The following is a 15,126-nucleotide window of genomic DNA, read 5'->3' as shown; positions in this document are numbered from 1 at the left end:
TTTTTTATCACCTTTTAAAATGTTTTATATAATATACAATAGAGTTGCAGCAGGGATAAATTTGGTCCATTGAGTTTTGTAACCCTAGCAGTGATGCATCTCATCAAATAGAAATATAGCAATGAAATTGCAAAGTTATTTATTTACTGCCTTACACAGAGCCTATAAAATAAAATTTGAGGCGTGGCGCTCCACCCTAACCCTTCTATATCATGATCCCTCCTCATCCCAATATGCCACCTTGACTGGCAGTATGGACAATGGTTTGTGTAGGAGCCAGTTCTGCCAGCTTTACTTACTACATTTTGAGCATAAATTGGATCAGGCATATTACAGTTCCCAGTGGAATGTTTGGAAAGGATTCCCATATAAACCAGCTTTAGTTAGAGTGGTGGGAAAAGGAAGGCATGTTGTTGTTCTAATCATGTTACAGAAATGATAGTCCTCCTATACCATTTTGTGGTGGTGGGGTGCAGAGCGGGAGGAAGCAGAGGAATAAATAGAAGCTAGCTTGTCATACATTTACTGTCTTTAGATGTACAGTTTGCTCCTGCCTAATTGGATTCTGATCTGATCCCTCTAGCGGGAATGCCTTTGGTGTACTTTCCATCATGCATTCCTTTTTTCCATGGAAGAATCCTCCAACACAAGGCAGGAGCCAATCTGTGAACACTTTCATTTCCTGCAGGAAGTGAAATAATGAGTTTGGGATTCAAAGGCAACAATGAAATGATCCACCATTGTAGGGAAAGCAGCCAAGGGTTAAAAAGAAAGCTTTTTTAAAATGAAATTAAATTACATTCAAAATAAATGTTTTAATTTAAACATGGATTTTATTTAACAGCTATGTTCCCACTAAAGGCTTCTGTTCCATCAGTGAAAATCCCTTCTGCCCACATAAACTTACTGTCTTGAAATATGGAAAAGGTAAAGGACAAAATTACAGAAAATATATTTTTGACAGACACTTTCTCAAAAGAATAGTGCTGTTCTTGACAGCAAACCATCCCTTGCGGGAAAAGGCTTATAGAATTTAAAACCATGATAACTTTTATAGAATAGTAAAGCCAAGTTATCAAATTCCATTGCAGGGATAATATTGTCTAATAAGTTCTGTAGGCTACTGAAAAAATTCATATAGAAAGGATTTCATTTGTTGTTAAATTCTATCGGTTTTTTTTTTTTTTTTTTGGCAGTACTTCCTCTAGAGCCAAAATTGGTTCCATCCCTACAATATTCTAAAGGACTTTTGCATAAAGTCTCACTGAACCCTTGAGCCTGATGTTTATGTCTTGCAGAACAGGAATCTTAACACCACAGTTTGTTTTTGACAATGTCTTACTTTGTAGCGATTATCCATCCGAAAGCCCGAAGACTCAAAAGCCAAACAAAAGAAGGAAGGAGATAATGTGAGAGAGCGGATCATCAGACGAGCAGCTTTAGAGTTTGAAGACGGCATGTACGGTATCCTCCAGCTGTTGTAGGTTAAAGAAATGGGATTTGCTGTGATAAAATAGCAGCTGCAGCTGTTATTCCTGGCACATGTTTGTTACCATCTTCACTGTCCACTACAGCACCTGTGGCTGTCGTTATATTAACATCCTGTTGAAATAGATGGAATGTTAGGGCGTACAGTAGGAGATGTTCTACCTGGAATGTTCATTGGCAGTCAAGTGATTAATTGATCTTTCTTGAAAATTGTAAGCACCCTCTGTATGAAATGAAGCTTGCTTGGACAGTTTTATATTAATGGGTTAGCATCTGAGAGAAGGCAACTAGGCAGTCCAAATGACAAAATAATTTGGCATAACTTTTGAGGCATATATTTGAAAAGCCAAACAGTTTGTTTAAAAAAAAAAAAAAGGAGGGTGTGTTATCACAGCACAAATATAATTTTGTTAATTTACTCATTTACGGTAATTATAATCTAGTTGTGCCTTGACCAATTCACTTCAGCTAATCTGGGCATAGGAATTCCACTGTTGGCCAGCAACTTCATCAGTCCAGACATTTCAGTTCACCTGCAGAGTGAAAATGGAGTCCTGGGCTTGGTAAGTATAGAGTCAGTGAAGGCTTATGTAATGCACTTAAATTAATTTGTTGTTTTTTTCACAAACTGTTTACACTTTGAGCTCAAAGAGCTGCCACGTTGCAAGGTGCTGTGTATTCTTGCTTAAGCCCAGGAATGTATTTAAAGCACATACTTACTTGAGACATATGTCAGTAGTCCCATTGGAGTTGTGGGACAGATTACAAGCTTAAAGATAAGCATATACTTTGGCAGAGGGCTTTGCTGTATTGGTGCCAGAATGCTCAGCACCTTGCAGGATCAAGCTCTATAAGAGGTTTTTAGTTGTGACATCATACATAATTTTAAACTAACATAATACGTATGCATATTTTACTATAGTGATGTTTTCTTAAATTGAACCTGGATGCCTGTAACTTTAAGAATTCTGTAGCTTCAAGGAAAACTATATACATTTAATAATTATAATAGCCTTCAGCAGTGTCTTTACCATACAGTCTCTGTTCATGGGCTAGTGTATGTTTCAGTGCACATACTAAATAAAAGAGGTGTAACACACAGAAAAATCCAAATGTATTATGTATTTGTTTTGAGTCACATGTAATTCTGGATCATCAATAAATATTAAGACTGTGTTTTGTTATCAGGGTCCTTATCCACTTGAAAACGAGGTAGATCCAGACCTGATTAATGCAGGTAAAATCATTAACATACTTAACTTCTGGAAATTGTTCATAACTGATTTAACATTTGATTCAATGCTAAATCCAGAACACTGGTGTAATGTTACTTGTAAATATTTATGTTGTTTTGCCTTTTTTATTACGGACCTATTTTCAGTCACTATGAGTTTCGATCATTAGTGACCATTAATATACTAGCTAGTCAGCATATGTATCATCACTGCTTTCTAGTAGTGACAGTTAAAGGAGGCTTTTTTTAACTCAAGCAGTGAAGGCTTGTGTTTTACTTTTTTGAAGCAAAAGATTCTTAGACCTATTCCCCAATTCAGCACGTAGACTTGCACTGTGATGTCTATATGCACATGCATTTGTTCCCACTGTTTTTCCTGGGATGTCTGGAAGTGCTAGAAATTGGCCCCATTGACTCTTGTCCCAGGCACGTTTGGCAAAATTCCTGTACTTCAGTCACTGTGTGTTTAATATCTTCGCTTCTCACTATTGAGGGATTATATCTTTGGAGGAACAATTTAAGCAACTTTTCACATATGAATATTTGGAGTAGATACTTCCAGTGTTCCCTCTAATTTTTTCTATCCATGTGTGGAATGAATTTTGCTATGTGCACCATATCAAGGTAATGTGCGGATGTGCACCACCACTAGAAACAAAAAACCTAGATATAATATATATTTTTTTAAAAGTTACCAAAGGGATAATTACTCCAGCCATAACAGGTTAGGCATTTTAGAACTCCCTACTCAAAGAATTAAATTTATGTGTAAGAGAAAAATACAAATTATGAAATGCATGGACCAGTCAAAAAACTAAAACAACACACTTTGAAAGAAGTATCAAGTAACAACAACAACAACAATACAAGTATGTGTTGGGAGGTGAGTGTGATAAGAACATAAGAACGGCCATACTGGGTCAGACCTAAGGTCCATCTAGCCCACTGTCATGTCTTCCGACAGTGGCCAATGCCAAGTGTCCAAGATGGAATGTACAGAACAGGTCATCACCAGGTGATCCATCCCCTGTCGTCCAGTCCCAGCTTCTGGCAAACAGAGGCTAGGGACACCATCCCTGTCCATCCTGGCTAATAGACATTGATGGACCTTTCCTCCATGAATTTATCTAGTTCTTCGTTGAATCCTGTTATATATCATCTTGGCCTTCACAACATCCTCTGGCAAGGAGTTCCACAGGTTGACTGTTTGTTGTGTGAAAAAATACTTCCTTTTGTTAGTTTTAAACCTGCTGCCTATTAATTTCATTAATTTTAAACCTGCTGCCTATTAATTTCATTAGGTGACCCCTAGTTCTTGTGTTATGAGAAGGAGTAAATAACACTTCCTTATTTACTTACTCCACACCGGTCATGATTTTATAGACGTCTATCATATCCCCCCTTAGTCGTCTCTTTTCCAAGCTGAAAATTCCCAGTCTTATTAATCTCTCCTCATCCAGCACCCGTTCCATACCCCTAATCATTCTTGTTGCCCTTTTCTGAGCCTTTTCCAATTCCAATATATCTTTTTTGAGATAGGGCAACCACACCTGCATGCACTATTCAAGATGTGGGCGTACCATGGATTTATATAGAGGCAATATGATATTTTCTGTCTTATTATCTATCCCTTTCTTAATGATTCCCAAGATTCTGTTCACTTTTTTGACTGCTGCTGCACATTGAGTGGATGTTTTCAGAGACCAATCCACAATGACGCCAAGATCTTTCTTGAATGGTAACTGCCAATTTAGATCCCATCATTTTATATATATATATATATATATATATATATATATATATATATATATATATATATATATATATATATATATATATATAGTTGGGATTATGTTTTCCAATGTACATTACTTTGCATTTATCAACATTGAATTTCATCTGCCATTTTGTTGCTCAGTCATGCAGTTTTGAGAGATCCTTTTGTAGCTCTTTGCAGTCTGCCTGGGACTTAACTATCTTGAGCAATTTTGTATCATCTAAAAATTTTGCCACCTCACTCTTTACGCCTTTTTCCAGATCATTTATGAATATGTTGAATAGGACTGGGCCCAGTACAGACCCCTGGGGGACACCACTATTTACCTCTCTCCATTCTGAAAACTGACCATTTATTCCTACTCTTTGTTTCCTATCTTTTAACTAGTTACCAGTCCATGAGAGGACTGTCCCTCTTATCCCATGACAGCTTACTTTGCTTAAGAGCCTTTGATGAGGGACCTTGTCAAAAGCTTTCTGAAAATCTAAGTACACTATGTCCACTGGATCCCCCTTGTCCCCCTTGTCCACATGCTTGTTGGCCCCCTCAAAGAATTGAGTAGATTGGTGAGGCATGATTTCGCTTTACAAAAACCATGTTGACTCTTCCCCAGCAAATTATGTTCATCTGCGTGTCTGACCATTCTGTTCTTTACTATAGTTTCAACCAGTCTGCCCAGTACTGAAGTCAGGTCTTACTGGCCTGTAATTGCTGGGATCACCTCTGGAGCCCTTTTTAAAAATTGGCATCACATTAGCTATCATCTAGTGATTTGGTACAGAAGCTGATTTAAATGATAGGTTACAGACTACAGTTAATAGTTCTGCAATTTCACATTTGAGTTCTTTCAGAACTCTTGGATGAATACCATCTGATCCTGGTGACTTATTACTGTTTAGTTTATCAATTTGTTCCAAAACCTCCTCTAATAACACCTCAAACTGGGACAGTTCCTCAGATTTGTCACCTAAAAAGAATGGCTCAAGTTTGGGAATCTCCCTCACATTCTCAGCTGTGAAGACTGATGCAAAGAATTCATTTAGTTTCTCCACAATGTCCTTGTCGTCCTTGAGCCCTCCTTTAGCATCTCGATCATCCAGTGGTCCCACTGGTTGTTTAGCAGACTTCCTGTTTCTGATGTATTTTAAAAAATTTTTGCTATTACTTTTTGAGTCTTTGACTAGCTGTTCTTCAAATTCTTTTTTGGCCTTCCTAATTATAATTCTATGCTTCATTTGCCAGAGTTTATGCTCCTTTCTATCTTCCTCACTAGGATTTCACTTCCACTTTTTAAAGCATGATCGACAGAGTGTGTGTATGTGAGAGAGAGATACACACTGCCTCTTTAAGTATACTGTCCTTGTAAGTAGATTAGTACTTAGCAGTCTGAAGCCTGCTTGTTCAGACACAGAAACAGCTGCCAGCAAGCTCCCTCCCTCCGGAGCCCTGTCGTTTCGTCCCCCGCACTCTGTGGAGATGGGGGGATTGAGTGGAGGGGGACACCTTGATAATGCCCCCTCCTTGTTCCTTCCCCTCCCCAACTCTGCACAGTAAGCAGGAGACTCCTGGGAGCCGCTGGCCAGGGGCTCCAAGCCAGTGGGCAGGAACAGTGCGGCAGTGGGTGGAGGGGCACCTGAAGTGCGTGGCACTTGATAGCCTGCTGGGTGGCTGCCCGGCCATGCAGCTTAGAGGGAATTTAGGATACCTCTAATTAGGATACCTCTAATACCCCTGTAATTCACCCATTTCAGCTTCAGACAATCCCTCCCCATCTTTTGGCAGGAAAAAGTGGTCTCACAGCTTTGAAATGGGAAAACTAGCATGTTAGGATTTGTTTGTTTTTGTTTGTTTGGGCGGGGTTTTTAGTTTCGTTTCACAATACAAAGTTATGCAATGCAGTTAATCCAATTCAGTTTAAACACAGGCCTTGCTTCTGCAGTGGGATCAGCTAGTGCAGAGACCTATACCCATATAGACTCCCATTGGTGTTAACGGGACTCTGCATGGCCATAGGCCCACACTAGTGGATCCCAGTGCAGGATCAGGTATATACATCTGGTATTTTAGAAAGGGCGTTTCATAATAATATAGATCTCCTCTTTAGCTGTACTAGCTAACATGATCTGCTAAACTGAAAAGCCAAATGAGATAAAGCACTGACATATAACCAAGTTTACAGTTTAATTTAGCTGTACACTCCAGCAACTGCTCTCTGTCTTGTAAAAATATTTGCTGCCTAGCTTAATTAATTGATTCTGTTATCAAAGTGTTGTGTTTCCCACTTTGAACAGTGCCATCTCTGCAATATTACTCAGTATTATTTATTATTATTAAATATTATTTCAGTACCTAACAAAGTTTCACCAACAGCTGGCTGTGGAAATATTTTACATGGGGAGATTTTCCAAGGCACAAAAAGGAGCTAAGTACCTACTTTTGAAAATCTCCATGTGTGTGCGTGCACACAAGTTAAGCCTTGAGAATAATGTAATTTTTTTTTTAATTAAACGGCATAAAAATTGCTCTTTAAAAATAATTTATCCTAAATTGGCAGCAATCATCTGGTATTTGAAGTATTCTTTCAAACACATGTGGTAGAATTTGCAAAGAACTTGCAAGATGAAAAACGGGATTGGATATTTGTATGGGTATCATAGTTATCATAATTAATTATAACAAATTTTACAAGGGATATTAAACCTCATGCTTCAGGTTTTAAATCAATCTCTAACTATTAAAGATACCTCCTAGGAAAGACAGGAAAACCAGTACTTCTTGTGCCTCACCAGAAGTGGTGCTGGGAGGCAGGAAGGCGGTCCGGTGCTAGGTCTAGGGTTAAGGTCCTTCAGGCCTTCCATGTGATTTGTCACGTGGGTGCTGGATAAGGCTTTGTGTGCTCCATTCACAGGACCAGGAACAGCTCAGGGAGCGACTGCTTAGCACATGGAGGCTGCTCACACACATTCATTTTCTTGTACATGCACCTTGGAGACAAGAGCGTGAACCAACTCTGTCACGCATTTCCACGAGAGTAAATTCCCAGTCTGGCCTCCTCTTTTGGTAACATTTTCTGTCTTCTCCAGACACTTTCTTTCTGCTAAAAGTTGCCCCACACTTTTCCCACAAATGGAATGAAAAGCTAAGTCCAGTGAGGCAGTGGGATCTATCTGATCACCTAGAACTACATACTCCATCTTGGTCTATAAAATACTTCCTGCTACTCACGCTGTACAGTGACACTTGCCAATTGATTTGGTATCAGTATAACTCAGGTGCCAGTGTAAGGCCACGTCTACATTACACTTACACTGGCACAGCTGTAAGGATACAGCTGCGCCGCTGTAAGATCGCTTGTGTAACCACTCTATGCAGAAGGGAGAGAGCTCTCCCATCAACATCATGAAATCACCTAAACAAGAAGTGGCAGTTATGTTGGTGGGAGAAGCTCTCCTTAATTCACGGCCTAATTCAGCCCCGCCAAACTCCCTCAAGCCATTCTTACAGAATAACCTCCCACTCCCATAATTCCAAAAAGCTTACTCCAATAAATATTGACAGTCTGGTGGAGTTTGACATGACAAAGATCCCTTCCTATTAGATTTTCCTAAAGAACACTAGTTCTGTAAATATAACAGCCCATTTCTTTTACAGGTAAAGAGACAGTCACTGTTCTTCCAGGTTCCTCCTATTTCTCTAGTGATGAATCATTTGCAATGATTAGAGGGTATGTAACAGAACTCTTAATCTGTTAAAATGCTGAACAAAGAATAGGATGAGTCACTAACTAAACTAATTAGTAATGCTCTGAAATGTGATTATCATTTAACAGCCTGTAAAACTATTGTGGATGTTCAGTGAAAATTTACAGGAGGATTAGGTCAGGCTACTGGAAACTGAAATATTCAACTGACTATGACTGATAGATGCTATAGGGATGTTTGCATCTAACACCACTTGGCTGTATCTAAACACATTTGTAGCTGTGTTTTAAACAGCTACTTTTTAGTCACTTTCTGAGGAATCTAATCTGTACTTGCACGCTGTATATTCTCTTTACTCAGCTTGTGTCTGCAATCCTGATTCTGCCTCCCTGATGGAAATTCACCATCTGCACCTGTTTTTTGTTTGTTTTTTCGGAGAGGAGGTTGGATACAAACAAACACTAAACCATAATGTCTCTGAAAAGATAATCAGTGCACATAATATGTGAAGGAGTGCATTTAAAAATGTGAGTTCAGAGCTGATTTTCTGTGAATGCAATTAACCAAAACCAGACAAATATAATCATGTTTTTGAGGCTCAGACGGCAGAGAGAAATCCAGATTAGTACTATGTGTAGGGGAAAAAAGTATATATGTAAGTGACAAACTGCTCAGTTCCTCTGTTGTTTACCACCATTTTAGGAGCTTTATATGATATATTAAGACAGTGAACAAATAACTTGGTTGGATTTGTGGGCTATTATTTTAACTTAGTATGCTAATTGCACACTATCTTTTACCAGAGGTCATGTCGATTTGACAATGCTTGGAGCAATGCAGGTGTCTAAATATGGTGATCTGGCCAACTGGATGATACCTGTAAGTAAACACTTGTACCATGAATGCTCTTACTTTAGAACAATACAAATGTATTTTTCCTAGCTTCTTTCATAACAATGGTGTTTCGAAACTGCAGTTCCTAAACTGATAGCAGAGAGGGAGAGAGATTGAGACAAGGGAGGATACATTTTGAATGAACAGTCACAGGTGCCTAACTTCAGTTAGTTATTTTTAATAAGTGTTCAAAAACTGGAGATTTAAGGAGCTTTAAAGACATTTGATAGTGGAACCATTGCACCAGACATAGAATTTTTGTTCAACATCTTGAGTTCCTGGAGACTTTCACTGTAAGATGTGTACTGTTTCTTTAAATCTGTGGCAAGAAGACAGGCACAAAGGAAAGAGTTTAGGCAGAAACTGCGCTGTGAGGCAGAGAAAAGGAGAGAACACGTTCAGCTTTAAGGTCGATACTGTTTTCCTTCAATATCACCAGCTCCAAGCATTCATAACTCCTGAGCCAGGCCTCTAAAACTGAGTTTGTATTGAAAAGAATGAGATTTTTTAAATAATAATGTTGGGGTCTTTTTATTTGCCTCCTAGTTTTTGAGCTGTTAGGGTTCCCATTTTCAAACTTTTCTGAGTTTCCTGCAGTTTAGAGATTTGTTGCATGCATTTTCAGTAGCTCTCAACACAACATCAATACCAGTAGGGAGTAAAGAATGTCTAACTATAGAGAGGTTTCAGAGTAACAGCCGTGTTAGTCTGTATTCGCAAAAAGAAAAGGAGTACTTGTGGCACCTTAGAGACTAACCAATTTATTTGAGCATGAGCTTTCGTGAGCTACAGCTCACTTCATCGGATGCATACTGTGGAAACTGCAGCAGACTTTATATACACACAGAGAATATGAAACAATAGCTCCTCCCACCCCACTGTCCTGCTGGTAATAGCTTATCTAAAGTGATCATCAAGTTGGGCCATTTCCAGCACAAATCCAGGTTTTCTCACCCTCCACCCCCCCCACACACAAATTCACTCTCCTGCTGGTAATAGCCCATCCAAAGTGACAACTCTCTACACAATGTGCATGATAATCAAGTTGGGCCATTTCCTGCCCAAATCCAGGTTCTCTCACCCCCTCACCCCCCTCCAAAAAACACACACACAAACTCACTATCCTGCTGGTAATAGCTCATCCAAAGTGACCACTCTCACAATGTGCATGATAATCAAGGTGGCCCATTTCCAGCACAAATTCAGGTTTTCTCACCCCCCCACCCCCATACACACACAAACTCACTCTCCTGCTGGTAATAGCTCATCCAAAGTGACCACTCTCCCTACAATGTGCATGGTAATCAAGGTGGGCCATGTCCAGCACAAATCCAGGCTTTCTCACCCCCCCCTTCCCCCCCCCCCCCCCCCAGGGACACACATACACACACAAACTCACTCTCCTGCTGGCAATAGCTCATCCAAACTGACCACACTATAGGGCTTGAAGTTGGTAGGAAAGAAGACAGCCCTACAACTAACAGTCAAAGCAAATTCCTCTTGTAGGGAAACTGGAGATTCTAAGATGTTCCTGGCTGAAAAAATAAGAAAGTTGGACATGTTTTGGGAAGGGGCTATGAGGAGCATAAGAAGGTTTACAGCAGTATATATTAAGGTCACTGGTTCTGGCTGCATATAAGTGAAGCCAAAATATTACAGTCTAGTGATCGTCCTGTGACTGTTTTGAACTCATTTGTCTTTTTCTGATAGTCATTCACTTGTAACGTGAGGGACTAATGTTGCTAGTTAGATGGTTTCAGAACTCATTGGCAAAAACCCCTGAGCAAAGATGGGCACAACTACCAATCTTGCCTTCATTTGCAGTTACTTATTCACTCACTTATTTTCTTCAATTTGATGCCATTGTCAATAGGAGCTATGGGTTTTCACAGATGAAATGGTGAAATTCTATGAGTTTGACCCATTTCCAGTAGTACCATATGGATAAAAAGAATAGCTTTCAGGACAATCTGATGAAATTTTTGCAGGCAGAAAACCCTTTGATTATTGTGAAAAATTGGAGCTAAAAATTAATATCCCTTCTCTGTGAACCTGTAATGTTTCACTAGTGATTGGGCATCTTTTATACCTTAACCTAGTTTAGGGAACCCGGAGGATGATCAGGTATGCTGTTGGGCCAATACCTCTCATATTTGGACCCTAATATTTACATTAAATCAACTGTGCATTTCTTAAGATGCCAATTAGTACTAGATCTTTATGTAACTTGCCACTGAACCTAATTTGGAACATATTATATTTTTTTGTGTGTCTTGAGTTACAAAAATCCAAAATAAATCATAAACTCCGCCTCTTTTGGAAAGGAGAAGAATACTGTGAAAAAAGGGAAAGAATCAAATTATATTTTTAGTCCCTGATATGATTTATGATCTGCACCAAGATGAGATTAATATGAGGTCACCAAATATGTTTCTAAAAAGAGTCAAGGAGCTAATGGACTGAATTCCAATGTAGTTAAAATTAGAGTACAGGTGATTTATTTATTACAGCTATGTTTCAGAGAGTTCAGACTTCCTTTTAAAATAAATTCTGTATCTAAATCTTATACCAGTTAGATGGGCAAATGATTATCAGTCTGATACCGTAGATGCAAGTCTCCTGAGGACTGTGAAAGATATCGTTCTCTTTATGTCATCTTTTGAACCACTTTTATTTTCTCTTCATATTGCATTAATACAGTTCTGTCAGAAGACTTTATCTTCTTTGTTTTGCAGAGGATGTGACTATTCATTACATAATGCAGAATGAACTAATTATTTACCTACTGGTTTGCAAAAATTATTTTGAATCATTGCATTCTGGATCACAAAATGTGTTTAAATGACACACACATAAACATTTTTCAATCTAAATTTCTGGGGTTTAAACGTAAGTTTTATTTCTTATTGAAGTATTTTTCCTCAGTGTCAATCATTGAAAAAAATAGTTTTTGTTACACACGCTAGGGATTTTTCTTGTCTTGGGGGAGATATGCTCAACTGAATTTTTGAAGTGTTTTTTTTTTAGTGTGAGTGTTAAGAAAAAACAGTCCTCAAATGGGAGATTGCATGGGTCATATATATTTGAATTGGAAATGCTCTAAAAGTGTAGTATATAGAAATGACAGCAACATATATACAGTGTTTCCACTTCAAACTACAGTTACAGATGGAGTTCAAATGAAGTCCTCAATCCTACACTAGATTCCAATGGCATTCTGTGACATTGTGCGGAGTCACATTAGAACTCCATGAGTACAGAGGTCTTGCAAATCCTGATGATGGATCCGGTCATATTTCAAGTATTTTTACTAGCGTATGCCACCTCGGTAGTGGTATTATTATTTTTATTATTTATTATTGAGCTAAAAGTCTATATCAACATCTAGTCTATCAACAGAAGTCTGTCCAAACATTTCTTAATGCTCTAAAGCATGTTTGGATTTGATCACTCAAACAGTTGCCACATAGGAAGGATTCTTTTCTCTTTGCTCACTTACACTATTCTTGTAATGGTACAAGGAGACCAACAATGTTTCCAGCTATAGTGCTTTTGCTGCAGGTGCAATCTGAGGTTTTGATTTTAATCTGGACATCTTTAGGGTTTGAGTCCTTAGCCAAATTAAGACTAAGCATTAGTCTATCTTAGACTAATGTTCTTTATTGATGCCTTTCAAGTGGGCAGTCAGTATACTAACATATCTGTGGATTGTGGGCATGTCCTTCAAGTTAGAGGTCCCCTGACTCTCTGGAGTTCACTTCTTCCCCAATCCTTAGGACCAAAAAAGGCTGAGTTTAATGCTCATACGCACCGCAAGACCTTTGTTTACTCAAGCTTTTTGTGAGAGGATTGCTAGAAAGGAGTTTGAAGTGGTTGTTTAGAGGGTGTTATTTTGTGTGCTTTATTATTTTTATAGTAAATACGTCTTGGAGTTGAAAAGAGGAACATTTTATAAATGGAAAAATAAATAAAAGATAAACTTCTCCCTGCTGTACAAAGTACTGCTCAACCCACATGCAGTGTTGCCTCGCATAGCTGGTGCATCCCCTCTGAAAAACAGGCATTTTCAATTACGCTACCAAATGTTTCTGTAGCAGCTCTGACTGAAGAAGTTAACCAAAAAGTAGGCATTTAAGTGTTTCTCAGTCTTTTTCTACCTTCTGTTTTAAATAAGACAATATATCATCATTATTAGGTGACTTCACTGAGCTTTATATATCCTTTTTTGTTGCAAGATTTATGTTGAATAATATACAGATACTTTTTTATTGCAAGAAGCTAACAATCAGGGGAACTTAAAGTTCCATTTTATTGTATCATTTTTCACTTAGCTTTCTATTTTCATAGTTTCATCGTTTTTATATGCCACAAGTCTCTGCTTGGTGGTATTTCCATCAGTTGGAGGCAAGTAATAATCCTAAACCTTCAGGTTTTGAATAAGTATCATAGTGAAACTATTCTTCCTCTCCCTTAATAGCTTGATATCACTCAAGCACTGATGCTTATATTTGTATTTGCATACATTCATAATGAGGAAATCAACTGGGAAGGATTGTTAAAATAATTGTAGCCCTCTCTCCTTCCCTTCTTCATTAACTTTTAATGAGAGTTTTGGGGTAAGAAGAGCAGTATGTCATTCTAAACATCCTACAAAATGCAAGGCTCGGGATACTGGTCTGCTCATGGGAAGGGGGGAGCTTGTTCTTAATCACAGGTTCTTGATGACAGGCTGACTCCATAAAACATGAAGGTTTATATCCTTTGCATGCGAACATTCATTCCATTCTCCCCTCAGGGCCCCTGACTATCTTTGCTTGCCTCTTAAGGTTGCACCTCAGCCCTTCCTCCAGCTTTTTCAGCTCACACCGTCCCAGGCTCCTTCCTGGCGCATCTGAGATGGGACATTCATTGAGATCTTTGCTCACACCCTGGCACTGCAACCTTCCCAGCACTTACATCTCACTGAGAAAAATTTATTGCCTTTATATCACTTCCTTGGTGGCAAGCTTACAACTCTATTTGCCCCTGGAACACAAGCCTCAGAATTCCACTAATCTGGGAGGAAGCCAGGCACAGGTGGGCACTTACCTTTCTTTAAGGCCTACTCTGGGACACAATCCCCTCTTTGTTCACTTTGTTTAATTGTTTTTTTTTCTTTTGTATGCCACAAAAGGAAATGTCTCTCCCTCTAAGGAGCTCAGGGTAAAATTTTCAAAAGTGCCTAGGTCACTTAGGGGCTTAAGTTTCATTGAATTTCAGTGAAACTCATTGCCCGCTCAGTAGAAGGTAGACAGATTGCCAATCACAAATTTTAACCTTTTGTGATTATATATTCTGTTAAAATAATAATTAAAAAAATGACTGGACTATGTCTCCTTTCACTTTGTCTCCATATTGTTTTTACCTGTGCCAGTGTATCTTTTTCTATTGTGTATTTCAGTGTCTGTGTTCCTCACTCTTAATCTTCTTGTGCCCAGTAATATTTTCCCCCATCCCCATCCTTTTCTTTCCTATGCTTTAATCTCATTCCTTCTTCTTAATCTTTTTTTCCCTGTCTCTATCTCCCCTCCAGGAATCATCTCTCTTCCACTGCCCAGCACCTCACAGCACTCTATCCATGTCCCCCAACAACCCAGCACCCAGTTCTTTCTTTCTTTCTCTCTCTCTCACTCATCCACTGCACGGATCAGTCTAGGAGTCTGTTGCTGCAAAAACTGTGTGTGTTCCGCTTCCTAAAGACCACAGTAGAATGTTTAAAAATAATGACACATTACGTTTCTGCAGTATTTCTAATTCTCTATTTTTCTAAGTTCCCTACATAGTGAAGTAAGTTTTGGAGTAAGCTATAGTACCTTTCACAAAAAAGTAGCAGGGGATCTGATATTGCCTGCCAGTGGGGTTTCTTTGACTAATGATGCTTTTGCATTGCTAAAATACCCCCAAGCCATTAAACATCAAACTTTAAGAGAGGAGAGGAAAAAAAGATTAAAAGTGATGGATTATGCTTCCAAGGGATTCATTAATATTAATAT

The 15,126-nt window shown here is 38.7% G+C and overlaps 1 protein-coding gene across 2 annotated transcripts in view; it reads left to right on the top strand.

Moving 5' to 3' along the window:
- The window catches only part of OXCT1 (3-oxoacid CoA-transferase 1), a 125,892-nt gene that overhangs the window by 72,013 nt on the left and 38,753 nt on the right, over positions 1–15,126 (top strand). The window contains exons 9-13 of one of the 2 annotated variants that reach the window (XM_073343852.1): positions 1,350–1,464; positions 1,957–2,051; positions 2,677–2,725; positions 8,151–8,223; positions 9,004–9,079. In XM_073343852.1, the coding sequence (XP_073199953.1) occupies positions 1,350–1,464; positions 1,957–2,051; positions 2,677–2,725; positions 8,151–8,223; positions 9,004–9,079 (408 nt within the window). Of the gene's footprint in view, positions 1–1,349; positions 1,465–1,956; positions 2,052–2,676; positions 2,726–8,150; positions 8,224–8,560; positions 8,728–9,003; positions 9,080–15,126 lie in introns of those variants that run through there. The other variant, XM_073343853.1, reaches the window with a different exon arrangement.

The sequence above is a fragment of the Lepidochelys kempii genome, chromosome 5 (genome assembly GCF_965140265.1).
Source record: "Lepidochelys kempii isolate rLepKem1 chromosome 5, rLepKem1.hap2, whole genome shotgun sequence".
In the NCBI taxonomy this organism is placed as follows: Eukaryota; Metazoa; Chordata; order Testudines; family Cheloniidae; genus Lepidochelys; species Lepidochelys kempii.
The sequence above is the reverse complement of the archived record's forward strand: the minus strand, read 5'-3'. Positions and strand labels throughout refer to the sequence as shown.